The sequence below is a fragment of the Grammomys surdaster genome, unplaced genomic scaffold (assembly GCF_004785775.1).
Source record: "Grammomys surdaster isolate TR1022 unplaced genomic scaffold, NIH_TR_1.0 217, whole genome shotgun sequence".
NCBI classification, from domain to species: Eukaryota; Metazoa; Chordata; class Mammalia; order Rodentia; family Muridae; genus Grammomys; species Grammomys surdaster.
The window spans coordinates 1,536,165-1,560,961 of NW_021604662.1; the positions used below are offsets into that span (position 1 = coordinate 1,536,165).

Sequence of the window (24,797 nt, forward strand, 5' to 3'; positions counted from 1 at the left end):
AAGGACATATGCTCAACTATGTTCATAGCAGCCTTATTTATAATAGCCAGGAGCTGGAAAGAACCCAGATGTCCTTCAACTGAGGAATGGATTCAAAAAATGTGGTATATTTACACAATGGAGTATTACTCAGCTATTAAAAACAATGAATTCGAGAGGTTCCTAGGTAAATGGATGGAACTAGAAATTATCATCCTGAGTGAAGTAAGCCAATCACAAAAGAACACACATGGTATTCACTCACTGATTATTGGATATTAGCCCAGAACCTTGAAATGCCCAAGATGCAACTCACAGGCCACATGAAGCTCATAAAAAAGTAAGACCAAGTGGGGGTTATTCAGTTCTTCTTAGAAGGAGCAACAAAACACTCAAGGGAGCATATATGGAGACAAAGTGAGGGATAGAAACTGAAGGAGGGGCCATTTGAAGACCTTTCCACCTGAGTATCCATCCCATGTGCAGTCACCAAAGGTAGATGCTGATGTGGAAGTCAGGAAGTGCATGCCGATAAGGGCCTGATATGGATGTCTCCTCAGAGGCCTTCAAGAGTCTGACATATTCAGAGGCAGATGCTCACAACTAGCCATTGAAGTGATTATGGGGTTCTCAATGGAGGAGTTAGAGTGAGGACTGAAGGAGCTGAAAGGGTTTGTGGCACCATGAGGAGAGCAACAATACCAACCAACCACAGCTCCCAGGGTCCTAACCACCAGCCTGGGAGCACTTATGGAGGGATCCAGGGCTTCAGCTGAATATGTAAGAGTGGAGGGCCCTGCTGGGCACAGGTGGAAGAAGAGACCCTTGACCTCACGAAGGCTGGACGCCCCAGGGGGTGGGAATTTTGAAGGTGGGGAAGTGGGAGTAGGGGGGGTAGGTGGGGGTTACATCCACGGAGAAGGAGGAGGGGTAAGGGGATGGGGGGGTTCCCGGGTGGGTGGGGGATGGGGTAAGGGGATAACAAATGAAATGTAAATAAAATATCCAATAAAAAAAAACGTTTAACTGAAAGGGAAAACCTACACTTTTTGCAGTTTTTCATCTATCTATCTATCCATCCATCTTACACCCTGACCTGCAGTTTTCCTTCCTTCCTTTCATTCATTCATTCATTCATTCATTCATTTTTACAGCTTGACAGTTTCCCCTCCCTCCTCTCTTCCTAAACCCTTCCCTCTCACCTCCCCTCTTCCCCCAATTCCATCTACTCCTCCTCTGTTTCTCTTCAGAAAAGGGTAGGTCTTCCATGGATATCAGCCAGCCATGGCATATCAAGTTGCAGTAAGCCTAAGCACCTCTTCTATTAAAGCTAGACAAGACAACCCAGTAGGGAAAAAGGGTCCCAAAGGTATATAAAGATCAGAGATAGTGCCTGCTCCCACTGTTAGTAGTCCCACAAGAAGATCAAGCTATACAACTGTTAATATGTGTAGGGGACCTAGGTGAGACCCATGCAGGCTCCCTGGTTGGCAGTTCTGTCTCTGTGAGACCCTATGTGTCTAGGTTAGTTTATTCTGGAAAAACCCAATCTTAATATGGGTAACATTATCGATGCGGTGAGGTGTTGAACCAAAAAGAGAAAATGAGGAGCAGAGGATTAACACTTGTCTTTCTCTGCTTCAAGGTCCTGGGCTCATGCTTTTCCCACCACAATAGACTTTACCTTCAAACTGTGAATGGAACTCAACCTTCCTCATATTGTTTTTGTCAGGTATTTTGTCACAGTTATAAGAAAAGTAACTAATATAAACCCTGACTTAGTCACAAGCTTAGTAGCCATAAAACTATCACCTGAATGCCAACATGACATTCCTTTCTGCTTTAAAGGGCTCACTAATGCAAAGATGAGGTTACATTCTCTATCTCTATCTGGCAGAAGCTTGAAGTCCTGTCAGATCCATAATGGTCATATGGAAGTTCATGTCACACCACTGACTCTGAGTGAAGTTCTATTATAAGTAAATCGGGCCAACTATTCCTGACCACATATTAAAAACAAACGAACAAAACCCTTCTACCTGTTAAGTGAGAATTGATTATTTGGGATAAAATTCTGTTTATATTCCCCTTTCCAAACTCCTCATTAATAAACAGAATATGCTAACACACACACACACAAAACTAGAGAAATGTACAAGCAAAATCTTGAATACAGTCTTTCAAGTTCTCAATTTTATGTGTGTACAGGACAGCTTGCCTCTGTATATGCTTATATGAATTTAGCACCCTGCTGGACACCATACAAGAGGAGGAAATGTTGAACAAGACACAGTTGTTCTGGAAGGTTCCATGGCTTTCTGGCCAAACTGATTTAAGCCAAGGGAAGTTTGACAACACTATTTTTTCTTGTTCCCAGAAATAGGTTTTTTAGCTAAGAAAAGAAATTAAACTTAAATTAATTGGGAGAAGCCATTGTAATTTTTATAGAGCTTTATTTTTAAGTATCGTCATACTTATTAATTCAAGACCTACTTAATTGTCAGTGATGCAGGCAGGACATTTCTATTAATTACAGTTTTTATAAGAACACCAGTCCTACGTCAAGAATGCAATCCTTCCAGCCCATCAGACACTAGGCTGTCCATAGGGATCTGTGTATAGTATATAAACATGTAAAAACAGGCTGTATTTTACTCAATGTAGGATGCTAATCAATGAACACTTTATTTTTCAGAGCAATCTTATCTGTCAACTTTACTGTATATCTGTTTATTTTATTTTATTAATTTTTTAATAAAAAGAGGGTTTTAAATGCTATGCAGTCATTAGTAGAAGAGTTCTAGAACTCCGAGTGCCCTGTAACTATCTGCATATAGCGTGGCAGGAAACAGAAATTCACGCATGCATCCGAGTAAAGTAGGTTAGCTGAAGAAAGGACTCCGCTGCTTCCGTCCACGGCCATGACTGTTTTGTCTTTCGATTATCCTTGCCCCTGTGGCTCTACTGCCAGCCCCATTAACGTAAGTTTCCTGGTTCAGGTAAAGTCCTTTTCTCTGTGTTCACCCCAAGCCTCTGCCGCCATCTCCATACTGTTTGTTCAGTGAAGAGAACTGCTTGAAGACGAGATTGCTCCAAGCTATTCAGCTTCAGGATGTCATGTTGTTTTACACAGTTATGTCAGGGTAGAAACTGTTTTTCCGAGCCAGATTCTTTAAAAACATGATTTAACTCACATAATGAATAAACTGACTTAAGTTTTTCATAAAATAACGTTTTCTTAAGATTGGATCTGTTTCTTGCAATGATATGACGAGTTGCCAAATAATTGAGATTTTAATGCTCTGTTCATACTCTCGTTTTATAATTAACATATACATTCATTATCTGTAGGTTTTTCATTGTTTGGGGTTATGAGTTTTTGCCCTTTTTTCCTTTGTCTTTTTAAAAATTTTGATTTTATTGTTTTGGCTCTTGTAAGGTGGATATTCTTGTTATTTTGCATTGTTTCTTACTGAAATTGTATATATAAATTATAAAACATTTCCCCCCCAAAAAAAGGAACACCAGTCCTGAGAGCATAGTAAGTGATTTTTCCCAAAGAGATATAAGTAGTGAGGACAAGGCTAGTGCCCAAGTTCTGATATTTATTTGTCTTGCTTTTTTAGTTTGCTACTTTAATTTTTTCAGGTTCAAAAATATTGTAATAGAGAATTCAAAAGGTATGCACAGAGTAGGATTATATAATCTGCATGATTAGCAAAAAGTAGTTAACAAACACCTATATAAGTATAACGAATGGCAAGAATAACTCTCTGGAGACCATTTTACACCATGGACATGAACAGACTGCAAAGCGGAACTCCAAGGAATCCCTGCCCCCTATCCTGGAATCAGGTTTTATTTTCTCCAATGCTATTTAATGCTAAGTATGATGAATACAATCTACACACTGGCTAGGAGAGAGAGAGTTCTGTGATTGAGTCAGTATAACTCAAGACAATAGTCTGAAATTTATTACTTTATATATAGAAAAAGAAAACCTATATACACCACCTTACCCCACAAACCGACATCCTAATATAAAATACTAACAAAGATTCAACATCTCTGCCACAGGGTTTCTGTCCAAATGCATAACCTGAATCTAACCTTAAACAAAAACCAAAACAACTGAAATCAAAGGCAAGCCATCAAATGAACTAGCTAATATGTCAAGATCATGAAAAAAATAATAAGACTAAAAAATCGTTACAGGTTAAAAGAAGCCAAAGAGTAAGGTATGATGCCACATAGCTATAATCTTAGACATTGGGAGGTGGAGGCAGGATGATCAGGAATTCAAAGCCATCCTTAATTATACAATGAGTTCAAGGCTGGCCTGACTATATAAAACCCTATCAAACATACACAAAACTAAACAAATAGTAAGTAACAAAATAAAGGAGACTAAGGTGATTAAATTATCAAATACAATGTGGGATTCTTTTCGGATTCAATCTTGGGCTAGGGAATAATAGCATTGTAAAAGACTTTAAGACAATTGACCAAAGCTACATACATTCTATTAGTCAAAGTTAACTTTTCTAATTTTCATATACTGTGGGTATGTGTTTTAATTACTTTTGCTGCTCCTGCAACAAAATACCTGATAAAAGTAACTCAGAAGCGATTATTTTGGGTTATGGTTTGAGAGACTACAGCCCATCATGGCAGCATCAGTGGGAGAGGGACAGTTAGTCACATTTCATTCAGTTGGGAATCAGAAAAAGTTAAATATTGGTGCTCATATTCCTCCTTTTTTCTTTTCTGTTTTTTATAATTTGGTCTTGAGACTCCAGACTATGGAATGGTAGCACATTCAGGGTGGGTCTCTTCTCAGTTAAACCTCTTTAGAGATTCCCTCAAAGACATGCCCAGAGGTGTGTCTCTTAGGTGATTTCAAACCTAAGCAAGTTGACAATGAAGACCAACCATCACAGTAAATAAAAGAATGTCTTTGTTTTTGAGGGACATATTGTCAGCAACTTACTTTCAAAAGTTCTGGGAGATGTGTATGTCTACTGATAGAGGGGATGAGACTGTTATAACAAATGTGGATGAAAGGGTACTTACAATTCTTTAAACTTGAAACTATCAAAAGAGAATGACTTAAAAATTGGTCAATTGAAATGATCCTTTGGTAAGACTTAAACATATAATATTATGGAGTGGGTAAATATATATACCTGCAGGACCAGGTATCACTTGATGTTTTTAATTATCCTTTACGGGGAAAAGTTCACATAAGAAAGCCTATTAACAAATGGTGGCGACCGTTTGTCAGCAGCTGAATTGCCAACACAGGGAGCCCTAGTGCCCTATGGTCACTTATCTATGGGAGTGGATAACCATACCATGCATCTGCCAGAGAAGCCTATGAGAATGGCACCTAGACAGAAACAATTAAATGTTCCTGGGTTTCTATGAGCATATTATTTAAAGCAATGAGATGCTGATTTTGACCTATGCAAAATACCCTTTTGAAAATAATCTCACAAAAGTAACTTAAAGAAAGAAGACTTGTGCTTTTTGTTTGTTTTGCTGGTTGGTTAATAGTATGACATGATGGTAAAAGCATAAGGCAGCTGGTCACATTGTATTTGCAGTCAGGAAACAGCAATGAACACTGATATTCAGTTTGTCAGCTGAAGGAATGGTGCCATCCACATTTATGGCATCTCTTTCTACCTTAAATAACTCAGTCTAGAAACTCTCCCACAAATATACCCAGAGATCGAGAGATGGCTCAGTGCTTAAGAGCACTGGCTGTTCTTCCAGAGGACCTGAGTTCAATTCCTAGTACGTACATGGTGGCATGTAACCTTCTTTGACTCCAGTTCCACAGAAATCTTGGCTCCATGAGTACCAGACAGACACACTTTGGTACATAAATACATGTGGGCAAAGCACCCAGGCATATAAAATAATTTTTAATTTTTTAAATTGTAAAATGTCAATAATAAATGGAGTTTGCTTATGTGTGACATCATTTTTAATTATCAAGTTTCTTGTCTTTCTTCAATATTGAATATATAAAATAAAGGTTATAAAATATGCTAAGGTGTTCCACCTGGCCCTTCTTGCTGGGGCAGACTCCTAGCTGGTCTGCTCCCAGGATGACACCATATTCAGATTCATTCCAGAGGATCTGCTGCACTCAGAGCAGTTGACTCCTAGCTGGTCTGCTCCCATGAAGACACCATACCCTGGCCCATCGGCACAGTTTCCTTCTATTCTGAGCTGATGAACTGAGCAGAACTTGGGCGCTACCTCTTGCAACCAATCTCACAATACCTAGAGGAAGCTGGGATCCCAGGAGATCTAACACCCCCAGGAACATAGAGGAAGCTGGACTCGCAGGAGCTCTAACAAACCCAGGATCATAGGATTACAGGATCCCAAAGACAGCCTGACTCCCAGGAGCTCTGACAACCAGGATCACTGGAGCACAGGGACAACTGGACTATGAGGAGCTCTGATACAACCAAGATAACAGGAGAGACAGACTTCTGTCAGAGACAGTGAGTACAGGTAGCACTAGAGATAACCAGATAGTGAAAGGCAAGCACAAGGATGTAAGCAAAAGAAGCCAAGGTTACTTGGCATCATCAGAACCCAGTTCTCCCACCATAGAAAGTCCTAAATACCCCATCACACCAGAAAGGGAAGATTCAGATTTAAAATCTCTTCTGATGATGATCATAGAGGACTTTAAGAAGGACATAAATAACTCCCTCAAAGATATACAGGTGAACACAGGTTAACAGGTAGAAGCCCTTAAAGAGGAAACACAAAAATCCTTTGAAGAATTACAGGAAAATACAACCAAACAGGTGAAGGAATTGAACAAAACCATCCAGGACATAAAAATGGAAGTAGAAACAATAAAGAAATCACAAAGGGAGACTACCCTGGAGATAGAAAACCTAGGAAAGAAATCAGGAGTCATTGATGATGCAAGCATCACCAACAGAATACAAGAGATAGAACAGAGAATCTCATGTGTAGAAGATACCATAGAAAATATTGACACACAGTCAAAAGAAAATGAAAAATACACAAAGCTCCTAACTCAAAACATCCAGGAAATCCAGGACGCAATGAGAAGACCAAACCTCAGGATAATAGGTGTAGATGAGAGTGAAGATTCTCAAATTAAAGGACCAATAAATATCTTCAACAAAATTATAGAAGAAAACTTCCCTAACCTAAAGAAAAAGATGCCCATGAACATACAAGAAGCCCACAGAACTCCAAATAGACTAGACCAGAAAAAGAAAATCCTCTTGTCACATAATAATCAAAATACCAAATGCACACAACAAAGAAAGAATATTAAGAGCAATAAGGGAAAAAGGTCAAATAACTTATAAAGGCAGACCTATCAGAATTACACCATACTACTCACCAGAGACAATGAAAACCAGAAGATCTTGGACAGATGTTATAGAGACCTTTAGAGAACACAAATGCCAGCCCAAGCAACTATACTCAGCAAAACTCTCAATTACCATGGATGGAGAAACCAAACTATTTCATAACAAAATCAAATTTACACAATATTTTTCCATAAATCCAGTCCTACAAAGGACAATAAATGGAAAACTCCAACACAAGGAGGGAAACTACACCCTAGATAAGACAAGAAAGTAATCTTCCAACAAGCCTAAAAAAAGATAGCCACACAAACAAAATTCCAGCTCTAATAACAAAAATAACAGGAAGCAGCATTCACTTTTCCTTAATATCTCTTAACATCAATAGACTCAATTTCCCAATAAAAAGACACAGACTAACAGACTGGATACATAAACAGGACCCAGCATTTTGCTGCAGACAGGAAATGCGCCTTAGTGACAAAGACAGATACTACCACAGAGTAAAAGGCATGAAAACAATTTTCCAAGCAAATGGTCCCAAGAAACAAGCTGGAGTAGCCATTCTAATATCGAATAAAATCAACTTTCAACCAAAAGTATCAAAAAAGATAAGGAAGGACACTTCATACTTGTCAAAGGAAAAATCTACCAAGATGAACTCTCAAATCTGAATATCTATGCTTCGAATGCAAGGGCAGCCACACTCATAAAAGAAATTTAACTAAAGCTCAAAGCACACATTTCACCTCACACAATAATAGTGGGAGACTTCAACACCCCACTCTCAGCAATGGACAGATCATGAAAACAGACACTAAGCAGAGATACAGTGAAACTAACAGAAGTTATGAATCAAATGGATTTAGCAGATATTTATATAACATTTCATCGAAAAACAAAAGAATATACCTTCTTCTCAGCACTTCATGGTACCTTCTCCAAAACAGACCATATAACTGGCCACAAAGCAGGCCTCAACAGATACAAAAAGATTGAAATAATCCCGTGCATCCTATCAGATCACCACAGACTAAGACTGGTCTTTAATAACAACAAAAACAACAGAAAACCCACATACACATGGAAACTGAACAATGCTCTACTCAATGATAACTTGGTCAAGGAAGAAATAAAGAAAGAAACTATAAAGACTTTTTAGAATTTAATGAAAACGAAGGCAAATCATACCAAACTTTATGGGACACATTGAAAGCAGTGCCAAGAGGAAAACTCATAGCTCTCAGTGCCTACAGAAAGAAACTGGAGAGAGCATATATTAGCAACTTGACAGCACACCTTAAAGTTCTAAAACAAAAAGAAGTGAATACACCCAAGAGAAGCAGATAACAGGAAATAATCAAACTCAGGGCTGAAATCAACCAAGTAGAAACAAAGAGAACTATACAAAGAATCAACAAAACCAGGAGCTGGTTCTTTGAGAAAATCAACAAGATAGATAAATCCTTAGCCAAACTAATTAGAGGGCAGTATCCAAATTAATAAAATCAGAACTGAAAAGGGAGACATAACAACAGAAACTGAGGAAATAAAAAAAAATCATCAGATCCTACTTCAAAAGCCTACACTAAACAAAACTGGAAAATCTGGATGAGACAGACAATTTCCTAGACAGATACCAGGTACCAAAGTTAAATCAAGATCAGGTAAACAAACTAAACAATCTAACCCCTAAAGAAATAGCAGCCATCATTAAAAGTCTCCCCACAAAAAAAAAAAGGCCCAGAACCAGATGGTTTTATTGCAGAATTCTATCCGACCTTCCAAGAAGACCTAATATGAATTCTCTTTAAACTAATTCCAAAAAATACAAACAGAAGGGACACTACCCAATTTATTCTATAAAGCCACAATTAAGCTCATACCTAAACCACCCAAAGACCCAACAAAGAAAGAGCACTTCAGATGAATCTCCCTTATGAATATCCTTGCAAAAATACTCAATAAAATTCTTGCAAATAGAATCCAAGAACACATCAAAACAATCATCCATCATGATCAAGTAGACTTTATCCCAGGAATGCAGGAAAAGTTCAAAAATCCATCAACATAATCCACTATATAAACAAACTCAAAAGAAAAAAAAAAACACATGATCATCTCCCTAGATGCTGAGAAAGCATTTGACAAAATTCAACATCCCACTTAGTGGGATTGAAGCAATCCCACTAAGATCAGACACTAACTAGACAAGGGTGCCCAGTCTCTTCCCTACCTACTCAATATAGTACTCAAAGTCCTAGTCAGAGCAATTAGACAACAAAAGGAGGTCAAAGGGATACAAATTGGAAAGGAAGAAGTCAAAATATCACTATTTGCAGATGATATGATAGTATACTTAAGTGACCCCAAAACTTCTACCAGAGAACTCCTAAACCTGATAAACAACTTTAGCAAAGTGGCTGGAAATAAAATTAACTCAAACAAATCAGTAGCCTTCCTCTACTCAAAAGTGTAAACAGGCTGAGAAATAAATTAGGGAAATGACACCCTTCACAATACTCACAAATAATATAAAATTCCTTGGTGTGAATCTAACCAAGCAAGTGAAAGATCTGTATGACAAGAACTTCAAGTCTCTGAAGAAAGAAATCGAAGAAGATCTCAGAAGATGGAAAGATCTCCCATGCTCATGGACTGGCAGGATTAATATAATAAAAATGGCCATCTTGCCAAAAGCAATCTACAAATTTAATGCAATCCCCATCAAAATTCCAACTCAATTCTTCATAGAGATAGAAAGAGCAATTCTCCAATTTATTTGGAATAACAAAAAACCCAGGATAGTGGAAACTATTCTCAACAATAAAAGAACTTCTGGAGGAATCACCATCCCTGACCTCAAGTTGTACTACAGAGCAATAGAGATAAAAACTGCGTGGTATTGGTACAGAAACAGGCAGGAAGATCAATGGAATAGAATTGAAGACCCAGAAATAAAACCATACACTTACGGTCACTTGATCTTTGACAAAGGTGCTAAAACCGTCTAGTGGGGGGGGAAAACAATTTTCAACAAATGGTGCTGGTTGAAATGGTCAGCATGTAGAAGAATGCAAATCGACCTTGTACAAAGCTCATGTCCAAGTGGATCAAGGACCTCCACATAAATCCAGATACACTGAAACTAACAAAAGAGAAGGTAGGGAAGAACCTTGAATACTTGGGCACAGGGGAAAAGTTCCTGAACAGGACATCAATGGCTTACGCTCTAAGATCAAGAATTAACAAATGGGACTTCATAAAATTGCAATGCTTCTGTAACTGTCAATAGGACAAAACAGCAACCAACAGATTGGGAAAAGATCTTTACCAATCCTACATCTGATAGATGGCTAATATCCAAGATATACAAAGAACTCAAGAAATTAGACTCCAATCAATTAACCCTATTAAAAAATGGAGTACAGAATTAAACAAAGAATTCTCAACTGAGGAAACTGGAATGGCCAAGAAGCACCTAAAGAAAGAAATGTTCAATGTCCTTAGTCATCAGGGAAATGTAAATCAAAACAACCCTGAGATTCCACCTCACACCAGTCAGAATGGCTAAAATCAAAAACTCAGTTGACAGCAGATGGTGGTGAGGATGTGGAGAAAGAGGAACACTCCTCCATTGCTGGTGGGATTGTAAGCTGGTACAACCACTCTGGAAATCAGTCTGGTGGTTCCTCAGAAAATTGGACATAGCATTACCTGAGGACCCAGCTAGGTATCTCCTGGGCATATACCCAAAAGATGCTCCAATGTATTACAAGGACACATGCTGCACTATAGCAGCCTTATTTACAATAGCCAGGAGCTGGAAAGAACCCAGACGTCCTTCAACAGAGGAATGGCTACAGAAAATGTGGTACATTTACACAACAGAGTACTACTCAGCTATTAAAAACAATGAATTCATGAAATTCTTAGGCAAATGAATGGAACTAGAAATTATCATCCTGAGTGAGATAACCCAATCACAAAAGAACACACACGGTATGCACTCACTGATAAGTAGATATTAGCCCAAAAGCTCACAATATCTAAGATACAACTCACAGACCACATGAAGCTCAAGAAGAAGGAAGATCAGTGTGGGTGCTTTGGTCTTTCTTAGGAGTAACAAAATACTCATGGGAGCAAGTAGGGAGACAAAGTGTGGAGCAGAGACTGAAGGAGGGGCCGTCTGGAGACTGCCCTACCTGCAGATCCATCCCATGTGCAGACACTAAATGCAAGCACTGTTGTGAATGCCAGGAAGTGCTTGCTGACCAGAGCCTGATATACCTGTCTCCTGAGAGGCTCTGCCAGAGGTTGATGCTCGCAGTTAACCACTGAACTGATCATGGGGTCTCCAATGGAGGAGGGAGAAACTATACTGAAGGAGCTGAAGGAGCTTGTGGCCTCATTGTAAGAGTAATAATACCAGCCAACCAGAGCTCCCAGGGTCTAAACTGCCAGCCTGGGAACACGCTTGAAGGGACCCATGGCTCCAGCTGTATATGCAGTGGAGGATGGCCTTGTCAGATATTAGTTAGAGAAGAGGTCCTTGGTCCCGTGAAGGCTGGATGCCTCAATGTGGGGGAATTCGAGGGCAGGGAGGGGGGAGTGGTTTGAGGGCAGGGAGGGGGAAGTGGGGGCACACCCTCATAGATCAGGAGAGGGAATGGGATAAGGGGTTTCTGGGGGAAGGGAATGGGGAAAGAGGGTAACATCTGAAATGTAAATAAATAAAATATCCAATAAAAAATGAGAAAAATGTTAAGGTATAAAGAATGAAACAATGAGTACCCACACATCCACCATTTAATCCAGAAGAAAGGCAATATCATATCATTATGTTGAAAATTCCTGTGTGGCCCTTCCTTGTCTGATCCCCATATTCCGTCATTCAAAACGTCTAGTATCATCCTGAATTTTATGTCTACCATGTTCTTACTTTCATAAAAATTCATTTTACCACATTTAATTCTGAAGAACACTGTTTAGGTAGTAATCTGGGCACTAAAAATACATGGAATCTACTTTTGACATTCTTCTATAACTTTCGAATTTTCCCATTCATTATGACATTCCTGAGATCTATCCGTGTGGTAACCGGCAGTTGTGACCAATGTATTCTTTACTGTATAGTATGGCTGAATTTTAATTAATTTTTGCTTGATGCATATAAGCTCCCATGATTATCTAGACTGATCCATGCCCATGTGACTCACCCACTAATTTTCACCTAGTAGGAACCTATTTTTCTGGGTATTTTATTTTTATTTACTCGGGAAAGGGAGGTTTCAATACATAGCCTATGCTGGCTCAGGCTGGCCTAGAATTTATATAATCCCTCTGCCTCAGCCTCTCAAGTGCTACAATTATAGTCTGGCTTTTCTGAACATTTTAAAACCAGAAACACTTGCTTCTCTTTAGACCGCTCAACTCTTTAACCAAAATTAAGTATTCTTTTTTTTTCCTCTCTGTTTTATTTTCTTTGCTTATTTTTAGGTTAATTATTCTTAATAGGAAGTTTTGACATCTAAAATGCTCCATGCTCCAAATCTTTTTAAGCATCATGCTACTGCTCAGAAAATTTCATATTTCAAATTGTCAGATCAAGGATGCTTAACCAATAAAGTCTGTGAAAGCATCTCCAAGCCTGAGCAACTCTAAAATGTGAAGTATTCCTAGTTCCAAGTAGTCCTAATGAACTAAGACAGACACATACAGAGCATCTGTCATACAACAATAAATAAAGACAATCCCCCAAGGATTCTGAAGAGGCCACCTCCTATAGTCAGGCAGAACTCCCAGTGGACGGATGGGGACACCGACCTACCCACAAAATTTTCAACCCAAAATTTATCCTGTCTAAAACAGATTCAGGGATGGGGGATGGAACAGAGACTGGAGGAACTGACAATCAATAACTGGCCCAACTTGAGACCCATCCCATGGACAAGCACCAATCCTGCAACTATTAATGATACTCTGGTTATGCTTGCAGACAGGAGCCTAGCATGGCTGTCCTCTGAGAGGTTCCACCCAGCAGCTGACTAAAACAGATTCAGATATCCACAGCTAAACATTGGATGAAGGTTGGGACTCTTGTGGAGGAGTTGAGGGAAGAATTAAAGGCCTTAAAAGGGATAAGAACTCCACACGAAGACCAACAGAGTAACCTGAGACCTTGGGAGCTCTCAAGAGATTGAACTACGAACCAAACAACATTGCACAGGCTGAACCTAGACCTCCCCGCTCATATGTAGATGTGCAGCTTAGACTCCAGTAGGTCCCCCAACAACTGGAGGCTGTCCCTAAAGCTCTTCCCTGTCTGGGAAATCTGTTCCCAACAGAGTTGCCTTGTCTGGTCTCAGTGGGAGAGGACGTGCCTAACCCTGCAGAGACTTGATTCACCAGGGTGGGAGATACTTAGGGTGGCCCCATCCTCTCAGAGGAGGGGGAAAGGAGAACAGACTCTCTCAGGTGGGACCAGAATCATGGGCAGCAACTGGGATGTTAAAAAAAGAGAGACACAAAAGGATGTGTGCACAATAATGACAGGTGGAACTGGAGACTCCAAGGTAGTGAGGAACAGCCTCATATGAGTAGCCAACAATGTCAATGGTGAGGTCCTAGCCTGTGCTGCCACAAAGGGCCATATATGGGTCCATGGCCCTGTATCAGTAGGTCTGATACCACCAAAGGCCAGGCGGATATCCCTGGTCTGGACTACCACCAAGAGCCGTGTTGATATCTGTGGTGGTTTGAATAGATATGTATGGTCCCCGTAGACTCATGTGTTTGAATGATTGACACAAGGAGATGGCACTATTAGGAGATGTGGCCTAGTTGGACTGGTTATGGCCTTGTTGGAAGGAATGTGTCAGACAGGATTTAAGGTCTCTTATGGTCATGCTATGCCTTCAGTTCAAGATGTAGAACTCTCCAGCATCATGTTTGCCTGTACTCTGCCATGTTTCCTGCCATGATGGTAGTGTGCCAGAAGCCAGGACCCTCACCCTTACCCTCACCCCCTACATTTCCCCACTTGCACAATGTCCCCTGCAGCTTGGCAACCACAAGATCCTGCCTGGCAGCTGCAGATAGACTCAAAGCAGTGTACCATATCATCTGAAGAATAGCAGGGAGACCATAACTCAAAGCAGTGTACCATATCTTCTGAAGAATAGCAGGTAGATCATAATTCAAGGCAGTGTACCGTATAGACCATGACATGTTTCAAGGCACAGGCCAAGAAGATTCTGTACTTTTCCACCACCTGGCCCCCCTCTTACCCCCTCCCCTTGTAAAGCATGTTATAAAAAAGCATTTCATGTTCAAATACATGACTCTTGACAAGCAAATGTTTGCTTGAGTCCTTTCCCTCTCTCGCCCATTCTTCTTTCAGGTTGCGGTCCTCCTCGCCCCCACGAATAACTAGGACCTGCCAATTGGGTCAGTAGTGGACTAAAACTATGAAATTGTAAGCCAGCCCCAATTAAATGTATTTCTTTGTAAGAAAAAAAGACAACCTCTAGCCTCAAAGTAGTTTTGAAAAAGACCACTAACTGAACATAAAACACTGATACAATGCAAAGAAGCTTCAGATGAACAAGACTCCAACTGAGGCTTGACCCTCACTTCATATAGGTAGGTGTCCACTCAAATGTTACATTGAGGGATATATGCTCAAAGTACATTATATACTTGCATGAAGATGATCTTATGTAACCCTGCATAGAAAAACTTCTGAGTACCTTTCCACTCTACTTCTGGATTAAGTTGCTACTAAATCACTTGTTAATTGATTATTACTATGTATGTGTGTGTATGAAGAGGGGATATGTGCAGTGGGACATGTGTAGTTGTCAGAGGACAACTCCTTCTACTTTTAGGTGAGTTCCAAGGATCAAACTCAAGTAGCCAGGCTTTTATGATAAGCACCTTTAGAAAGTAAACCATCTTACTGACCCTTAAACTAAATCACTATGGGTAATTACTGTTGGTAAAAATTTTTTAGTAACTTGGGACAATGATCATAAATTTGTTTTTTATTTGTATTTTCTTTGTTGAGTTTATCTATCCTTAATAAAAATTAATCTTTTAGTAACTTAGGACAATGATCAAAAATTTTTTTATTTATAATATCCTCGTTTAGTTTATCTATCCCTAATAAAAAGTATGTGTTTTATTTGAAAATATTGTGTTGTGTGGTAACATATACCTATTATTTCAACACTGTAGAAGCAGAGGTAGAATGATCAGTTCAAAGCCATGAGAAATTGGTTTTGGAGACTCCGTATCCAAAACAAAATTGGTAAGCTCCAATAATGAGAGATAGTGAGCAGGTACCCACACACAATGCAATCACTTCAATCCAGAGCTAGACATGGTTTATCAAAAGAAAAAGGATAATTTCAGAGGGAATAAAGAAGAGAAAAATAGAATTGTGGCTTTAAGGAGAAAATGCTGAACATATAATCTTGGCAAATATAAGTCCTATATATGTTACCAATCAATGAACTTATAAATGGTCCTTCATCTATCCAGAAGATACATAAGCATGTAGCGCATACCACAAAGGTAGGCATTTGTCTTGCTCACCCCTTCTTGTTGGTCGTGCTTTTGGCAGAGCAGAAGTCACAATGTTGGATGGAACCAAACTAAGTTTGACTGTTAACCATCAGAGTTCTGGCAAAGGAAATAATGCTTACTTGGATTTCACAGGAGAAGACAACCTCTTGGAAATGTCTTCAGGAGGCTCGCATTTTCTCAGTGGGGACCCAAGACCTCCAGAGGAAACAGTAGTTCCCACTCGTCCCTTCTTCACTTTCTCCATCTGTAAGGGACAAAGATATGATAGCCACAGCTCATGACTGGTACTACTTCTATAATCTGAAAAACTACCCTAGATCAGAGTGACAGTTTTCTTACGTAGGTATCAATACAAAGGCCTAATGTTTCATGTAACATGAATCTTTGTAGAGATTTATGATACCATGAAATCATTATATTTAGGTCATCAAGTTGGCTCAGTAATTTGTGCTTAAACGTGGAGATTCTCTGCCTCTCATTTTGTTATCTTACCAAAAGGTAACAAACAGCATAACCATATTGTGGCCCTAAACATGTAGGAACTGGAAAGAGTACAAAAACATGCACTTGTAGCTCAGAAGTCTCTAGGCCCTATGTCTGAAGTGCATGATATTTTCAGCAATGGGAACTTATCTTCCACCTCTGGGGGCAACTAAGGCAAAGAGCAATAGCCTATATTTTGAGTGTTTCTTGGACAACACTGACTAACAACTCAAAAGAGGACTTCCCATACTTGGTCATGTACTTAGGAATTACTAATATATATTCATATATATTCATATATATGATGCATATACATATATACACCATATATACACATACACACACACACACACATATATGTAACAATAATTAATGTAAAAAATCATGAATTTGAAAGAGAGCAAGGAGAAGTATACGGGAGGGCTTGGAGGGAAGAAAGAGAAGGTGGAAATGATGTAATTATAATGTAAATTAATTTTAAAAATTAAAGTCAAACAAACAAGAACATACACTTGTATGTATACACTTGCTTTTGAACTACAAAAGCTTTACCAGAAGAAGATGACTTTAATATCCAAGTTGCTGTGTTGTAAACTTGGAGGCATGCATGGTATAATGCAGACTGCAAACCACACATGTCTCTATTTTCCCCCTTACCTCTCTTGGCAGAAAGGAATGGACATCACTGACTGGCCTGAAGAAAGAGCCCCACCCTCCTTCCTTACTACACTTTTCTGTAACAAGTCCTCATTTGGTCCCCAGAAATGGCAACCTTGTTCCACAAATAACCCACCTTACAGAAAATCTAAGAGTCAGAAATACTAGCTCCTATTTTAACTATCTCAGGGCAAACATGAATTAAAAAAAATATATGTTTTTACAAAGTGTTCAACAGAGCTAAGGATATAAGATAGTGGTAGACTACTTATGTAACATGTAAGTTTCTGGATTTGCTCTCCAAGACTACAACAATAAAAATAATAAATAATGAATAAATCTAAAAGGTTTAATAGTATTGTAGTAGTTTTAACATAAATTTTATGTATTAACAATTGATACATAATCACCACAATTGATTATATATATATTGATTCCTTCAACAGGTGGCACTCAACCCCCTTCCTATTGAATAGCAGATCTTAGGGTTAATTCACAAGTTGGGGATTAAAGGCATTACAGCTTCCCACTTATAACCTGTCTCTTGGACGGTTTGCTCTGAGAGAAGTCAGCCATTTTGTACTCACAAGTAGGTTTTTGGAGAGGCTTATGGAGTGAGGAACTAAGGCTGTCACTCCTTCAGTAGCCCTGTAATGAAATTCTCACAAGAGGCCCAGTCAGGCCTTCAGAGGACATAACCGTGGCCAGCATTTTGACAAAATCCCCATGAAATTCTGTACCATAACTGTGGCCAGCATTTTGACAAAATCCCCATGAAATCCTGTACCAAAACTACCAAGATCTTAATTGAGCTACCTTCAATTTAAAACCCAAGGAACTTAGGAGTGAAGACATATTTGCAGCAAATGATAACACAAATAATATGGCATATATAACTTCTTAATAAAAACATAAAATCGCTTAACAGTCACTTCATTAACAATGTCCATATGATACAAAAAAAAAACATTCAAAGGCTATTGTGAATGAAGTTTGACCTGGAACCTCAGTTTAAGTTGTACATATAGGCAAGAGTCCTAGAAGCAGGTAGCCTGAGGAAGCAGAATGGATCCCTGCAACACTCCTTTTGACTCATGTCCCCTGGAAGAAAGGCTGTTATTATCACAACAATATCATTGGGAATTTGCTACAAGGCATTAAGGTTTAGGGGAATGCAAAAACGTTTGATAATTTTCCAAAGTTTGGTAAAAACTTAATCAAATGCATCCTTTGAACAGTCCCTGAAGATAGATGGACAAAACAGAGACCCCAGGTCAATGGTAAAAACAATAGCACTGTCAGACAAACTATAGCCTGAGGAAAAACATTTAAACTTACCTGTGAAGGCTCTCCTCCTGCCATGGCTCCCTTCCCAGGATCTCCCACACCAGATATAGGTGTAGTCTTCTTTTTCTCAGTGGTCCGGGTTGGAGAGGACTTATATGAAGATTTGAGAGGGCTCCCGAGAGCTACATGAGGACAGGCACGGAATACTAGAGAGTTACAGTACAATAACCAGAAAATAAGGGATGCACACATGAAAAAAACAGGAAAATCGCGAGTTGAAAAGAACTGAATACTTTAAAACTGTAATGTGTAATCCACATTTTAAAAATATGTTTTTTTCTACTGTATATAGATAACATCTCATCTTAAATACTACTCGACAGTCATGTTCATTTGAGTGGTCAATGTACTTTGGAGCTAAGCAGACTTTGCCCTGCCATCTGATAGCTCAATATCCTTGGACAGGCTACTTAGTATCTCTAATCCTCAACCACCTTATACAGGCAGAACACAGAAGTCTTGACTGCTGTCTTTGCAGGTCTGCTTACAAGGCTGAACTTTGGTCAGTATCTAGGAGCTTAGATTTTAGGAAGGTTTATGCCATTCACTGGTGAGTGATTAAAAAAAAACTGCAAACCCCATTTGTGCAAATAACAGATTCTAAGTGTGTGAAGTTTGAATATTTGCTTGGTAAAGGGTGCCTATATGACTAGTCCCTGGTAAAAACCCAGGGCACTAAATCTTTAGGGTGTTTCCCCAGTCGGCAACACTATGTGTATTGTTATATGAAACATCCTGCATGACTCTTCTAGTAGACCCAGTTTCCTCTGTACTTTTCATGCACTCTTCCCTTTGCTAACTTGGTTGGGTACCTTGCTACTATAAGTAGTCACAGCCAGAAGCTATGAGTCCTCTGAGTTCTACTGATGAATCACCAAACCCTAGTGTTCGTGGGGGCCTTAGTAACAACTGACATCAGAGGTGGGAATTGCTACAATGACCCCAATTCATAAAAATAAAGTAAAAACAATGTTTGGGAAAGGGGGGGAGAGGAGTGAACCTGTGGTGCTGTGTGGCTACAGTGTAGTTGGCCATGGCATGAAACAGCTAAGATATTCTCTGTTGTGAGATGTGAAAAGTTGCCTACAGAATTTGAAGATAACTACTGCAATTCCAAGAGTGTTGCCTCAGGGGATTCCTTGGCTACTTTTGGCTATTCTACCTAAACTGAGGTAAAAAAAAATCAGTCAGGGAGTGGTTTTAGTTTTCTCCTTCAGTGGAAATGGTGTGTGTGTGGGGGAGAACCAACCTTTTCTTGTTTTTGTCATCAGTGGGTGGGTTGGAGCTAAGTATTGAAACCAAAAAAAGTTTTAAACTAATGCTTTGGGTTTTTTTTACACTATAATTTTTGTCTAAAAAATAGAGACTGAAAAAGACCTGAAAAGAAGAAATTTCTGGAAGAGATATACATTGGAATTTTAAAAATTCAAATAGATACTGCTACAAATGCATCCATTCTTTGTTCTCTAAACTGTGAAACATCTTCAATACTGCTGGAACTCCTGAGTTACATGTAAATGTCCACAGGACAGGGTCTCTGAAGGCACCACCCCAAAAAAATCCAAGCCAGTCTTCAATGCTTTAATCCTGATGCAGAACCTATGTACATTCTTTGCAAAAGGTTGTCAAAGCACATCATTACTGTTTTCTGTTTGATTTTTAAACGTACTTGTGGCTTGTAACAATGGACTACGGCCTGACTCTACTTACTTTACCTTTTCCTAGTATCTAAGATAAGTTCTTTGAAAATTTAGGATTTGACTCTGAATAATCTGTAAACATGATATATCTTTCTGATTAAGCTGATTTAAATTTTTCTATATTTTCTTCCCCTCTTCTTCTCCCACCCATAATGATGTTCTGTCCATTTTAAAAAGAGGCTAGTGCAAATGTAGTGAATAATTGAGAAATCAAGTTTTGGATGAATAGAATACAAAGAAAAACAAAAGTCTGCTTATGGTGGCATGGGGGATATTTTCACAAACATATTTATAATCTTTTCTTCCAGAATTGCTCTAAGAAGTTCTCTTCTTCCAGAGGAAACTTCCTACAATGCCTTTGCAAGCTACTGTGTGCAGAGTTTTCTGGGTCTAGACTGTACATAATTGAGTGTTATTAAGAAAACTGTGTGGGTCATTTTTTGGTATACTGCCATTACAGCACATTAATATACTGTCCACACTCACCAGGTAGATAGGCCAGTGTCACCAACAGAAGGGGACTTTGGGATTGATAGCATCAGGCAGTCTTTCTGGAATCACAGACTGAAATGAATGACTCTCACTGTACTAAGCACCCTGGGGCAACTACGGTGTTGGAAAACTACAGTAGGAGTTCACATGGGGGAGTTCATATGGGGGAGTTCGCCTCTTGATCAGTGAAATCTCCTGCTCCGAGTGCCTTGAAATCCTTACCTTCTCATTTTCCATAGGAACCCATGAGCCATCAAGGATTGTACATGCCTCTAACATTGTAACACTGCCTTGGACCTGAATTGAAGGTGGTCAGGAAGCTTCTAATTACTAGCCAAAGCTGAGCTGGGGTCAGGTGAAAAAAGATTCAGAAGGAACAAGGAAGCAACATGGCTGCCTAAGACAGACCTTTAAGGTTAGTGGGATTCAATTCTACTTTTAAGCCTAGGTTATCTAAAGGTTACATTTAAGATCAATGCCACAGGTTGGCCTTATCCTGTTGTGTGGGGTACCAATGGTTAAGCACATGGCAATGGGTTAAGAGTATAGACTATTCGTGTTCAGATTTGACTGCTGGCTTGGGAAAAGCCAGGTTCTAGGGTGGGTCTCTGAACAATGCCTGGGAATGTAAGACTTTATCAAGGATCCCATCATTAGCTGGTGAGTGAATAATCTGTTGTGCCTTAACTGTATGTAAAAACAATCTGAATATCCACTTTCATTTCAAGAGTACAAAATCTTGATACATATTGAGCAATGAGTTCACATGGTTACATCTCTGAAAAAAAAATCAGCATCAAATATCTAACAAACTTCCCTGGGTAGCAGTTCATTCTTGTCTTGACTCATTTCAGTAAACACATCCTGACTGATTACTGGAGAGACTCTGGAAGTAATCACTGGAAGTTTGTGCCTTTTCTTTCCTAGACTTTGTCCTTTTTCCTCTTGATGGATTTTGTTGTATATCCTTTCGTCATAATAAATAAAAGGAGTGAGTATACCTGTATACTGAACCTTCTGAGCAAATCTGAGGAATCTCTGAAATATTTCTACTTCTAAGATAAAGGATACTTCCTATTGGCTAAAAATTTAGGGTTATTGTTGAGGTAGAATCAGCACATCATATAATTTTCCCCCTTTAAATGTCCAGTTCATTGATTTTAGTATATTCACAATCATAACCAAATTACAAATCATTTTAAGGCTCTCAAATGAAACCTTTTATCCATCAAGCAGTCACTAACCTTTCTTCCCTTCCCTCCATGCCAAGCATTAATCTACTTTCTGTCTCTAGGATTTACCTATTTCAGACATTTTATATAAGCAAAACCATATAATTCATGACATTTGTGACTTCCCTCTTACTTGGAATAGCTTCAAACTTCATCTACTAGGTATCACTATCAGCATGACTTTCTTATTTAAAGCTGAACAATACTCTACTTTATAGAAATGCTTCATTTTGTTTATCCATTCAAGTTGCTACTGTGAATAATGTTGCAGAATTAAAATAAAAGAAAATAATGTTTAAATAAGATAGTGAATGATGGCATTTAACATTTTGCTGACAGAACAACTGTGGAAATAAAAATAATTTTAACGAAGAATGTTTTTGGAGTTTGTCCCAGTAAAATTAAACAAATAAAACATCACTCAAGAGTTTAGGAGAGTTCATTCATCTTCTTGTGGCATCAGAATTAATTCAACACACTATTATCTGAGCTACACAGGTGAGCTATAGGTGTGTAATAGTACACACCTATAATCACAGCATTTGAGGACTGAAGCAGGAGAATCCTAATTTGATGCTAGCCTGAGCTACACAGTAAGAACATGTCTCAAAAACAAAATAAAGCAAAACAAACAAAAAGCAAGCACAGTGATCTGTATTAGACGAAGAGAATTAATCCCACTTCCAAAATTTATATAGACTCACTTACTAAATACACTTAACACTGGAAAAACAAAATTATTCCTAACTTTACTAATTTTAAATTAATTTTATACTTTCTTAGAGGCCTGCTCTTTTCCAAAGATAAATGGAAGGGGAGTGGATCTAGGGGAGAGAGGAGGAGAGGTGCTGAGAGGAACAGAAGGAGGGGAAACTGTGGTTGGAATGTATTATGAGAGAAAAATGTATTTTCAATAAAAATTTTAAAAGTTTTAAAAATATATAAAAAAATTAAAACGCTGATTTTTTTTTAAAAAAATGAAATGTGTCTACATATAACCATAGAAAAAGAAGTGCTTTCCTATCTTTTAAATATTTTAAGTAAGGGCAAAATTACACCAATGACACAAAAATAACAGCCAACCAATTTTTGGCTTTAATGGAAGACAGTAGGTAGGATTCATAATCCAAAATTCATTGACCCCTGGATGTTATGATTTACACCTAGCATTTGGAAGTGGAAGTAGTAATATCAGGAGTTCAACGCCATCCTCGACCATAGAATGAGATGCTGCTTCAAAAAGAAAAGAAAAATAACAAAATCTCAAAAACATTAGAAGAAAAAATAAAATTCAACAACTAAAATGTTTTGATTTAGGGATTTAACATAAGACAATAGATGTTTAGATGCCTATTTAGTAAATGGTATGGAGAGTAAAACTTTTCAATTTAGAATATACACAAGCAGATAATTGAGTTGTCAATCATGAAATGGCATGTTTATGTTTGCATGTTAATCAATGCAAAACACAAATTTAAGATCAACCTATAACCACCTGATCTAATGAATATGTGGAATATGTTCCCTAAAGGAATAGCCATAGTGTTAAAAGTGTTAAGTATTTTCTCTTCAAACTCTTCCTTCCTTCCATGTTTCGAGTGACTACTCATTAATGGACATCAGAAATCAGCAGCATTATGACACTTCTGGGAACTCTACTACATACATCATGCCTCTGCGATGTAGGGATAAAATCAATGCCAGTGAGTATGGCCTACCAGCCTCTTCCAAGTCACAAATCTCTTCTTGCTCACCCCTTGGTGATGACCTGACAACCTCAACAGTCTTCTAGTACCTGACTTTCCTTCATCTGTGCTTTAGGATATTCATGTTACATAAGAAGAGACCTCTCTTTCTTAACCTATGTACAGTAAAAGGCAAAACTTCAGGCCTCCAGTGACTCTTCCAAGCCTTCATTAGAACACAGATGCTGTTAAGTCTACTTAGGTTCTGAAAGTAGTGGATGCCCATCTACATATACAGTCTTCTAAAACAAAATATTGCCTTAAAAGGTTGTTCATGTTTTTCCTTTTTTTCAAAAGCATCCACTTATTTCTGTATTTTTGTTTTCATTTATAAAATAGGCAGGCCTACAAACCATAAATGACTTCACAGTGTTTTTTTTTTCTGTTATCAAGTCCTCCAGATAACTCTGACTAATCAATTCTCCTATAGCTAATCAATTATATCACTGACCTAGCAGGTATTTTAAAAAACAAAACAAAACCACTCTATGCCTGTGGAATATGTTCTTGCAGATTAGAAGACTATCAATTCCTATCAATTAATAATGATCTTTCTTTATGGAACAATACTACTTTCCAAAGCCCTGTTAGCCAAACCCTAGAGGTTAGGACAGTGGTTAAGATTTACAGAAGGCTTGAAAGGAGACGTTCACAAAGGGCAATGTTCGTCGCTCACACCAGAAAGAAGCAAACTGGAGAGACAAGGTCTACCCATTCACTTGCCTCGGTCTGGGGAATAAGATATTGCCACGGTGGATGAAGACAGGTGTTTACTCATAGGAGGTTCCGTCTGCTTTGGCAAATTCATGGTTGATGTTGAAAGTTTGTCAAATGCTGCAGAGAAATGCATTAAAGACATTGGTTTTCTATCACTATCGCCTGTAAAATCATATCTCAAAGTGTCCTTCCTGTCCTTATCCATACACATTAGTGGTACTCCACTGCAGCACACCATACTGCTTCTATTATCTTAATCTGGAAATGTCCAGGCTATAGCAGCCACTGGTTTGCAATTTCTTCACTATGTTCTTCTCTTTCATTTAAATGTTCAAACTCATTCAAATACTCAGTTTAAAACATGCTAATCCCATCTAGTTTCTTGTGTCCAGAGACTTTTAAACATATTCACATCAAACAAAACAAAACTAACCTAGACCAAGGGACAACAGTTCTTAGAAATATCTAACACCTTGA

The 24,797-nt window shown here is 38.6% G+C and overlaps 1 protein-coding gene across 7 annotated transcripts in view; it reads right to left on the minus strand.

The window, feature by feature from the left end:
- Map7d2 (MAP7 domain containing 2) overlaps positions 1-24,797 on the minus strand; it is a 107,884-nt gene that overhangs the window by 23,363 nt on the left and 59,724 nt on the right. For 6 of the 7 annotated variants that reach the window (XM_028772699.1, XM_028772698.1, XM_028772697.1 and 3 more), the window contains 3 exons: positions 24,327-24,437; positions 18,426-18,556; positions 16,067-16,191 (listed from right to left, as the gene is read on the minus strand). In XM_028772699.1, the coding sequence (XP_028628532.1) occupies positions 16,067-16,191; positions 18,426-18,556; positions 24,327-24,437 (367 nt within the window). The remainder of the gene's footprint in view (positions 1-16,066; positions 16,192-18,425; positions 18,557-24,326; positions 24,438-24,797) is intronic. The other variant, XM_028772700.1, reaches the window with a different exon arrangement.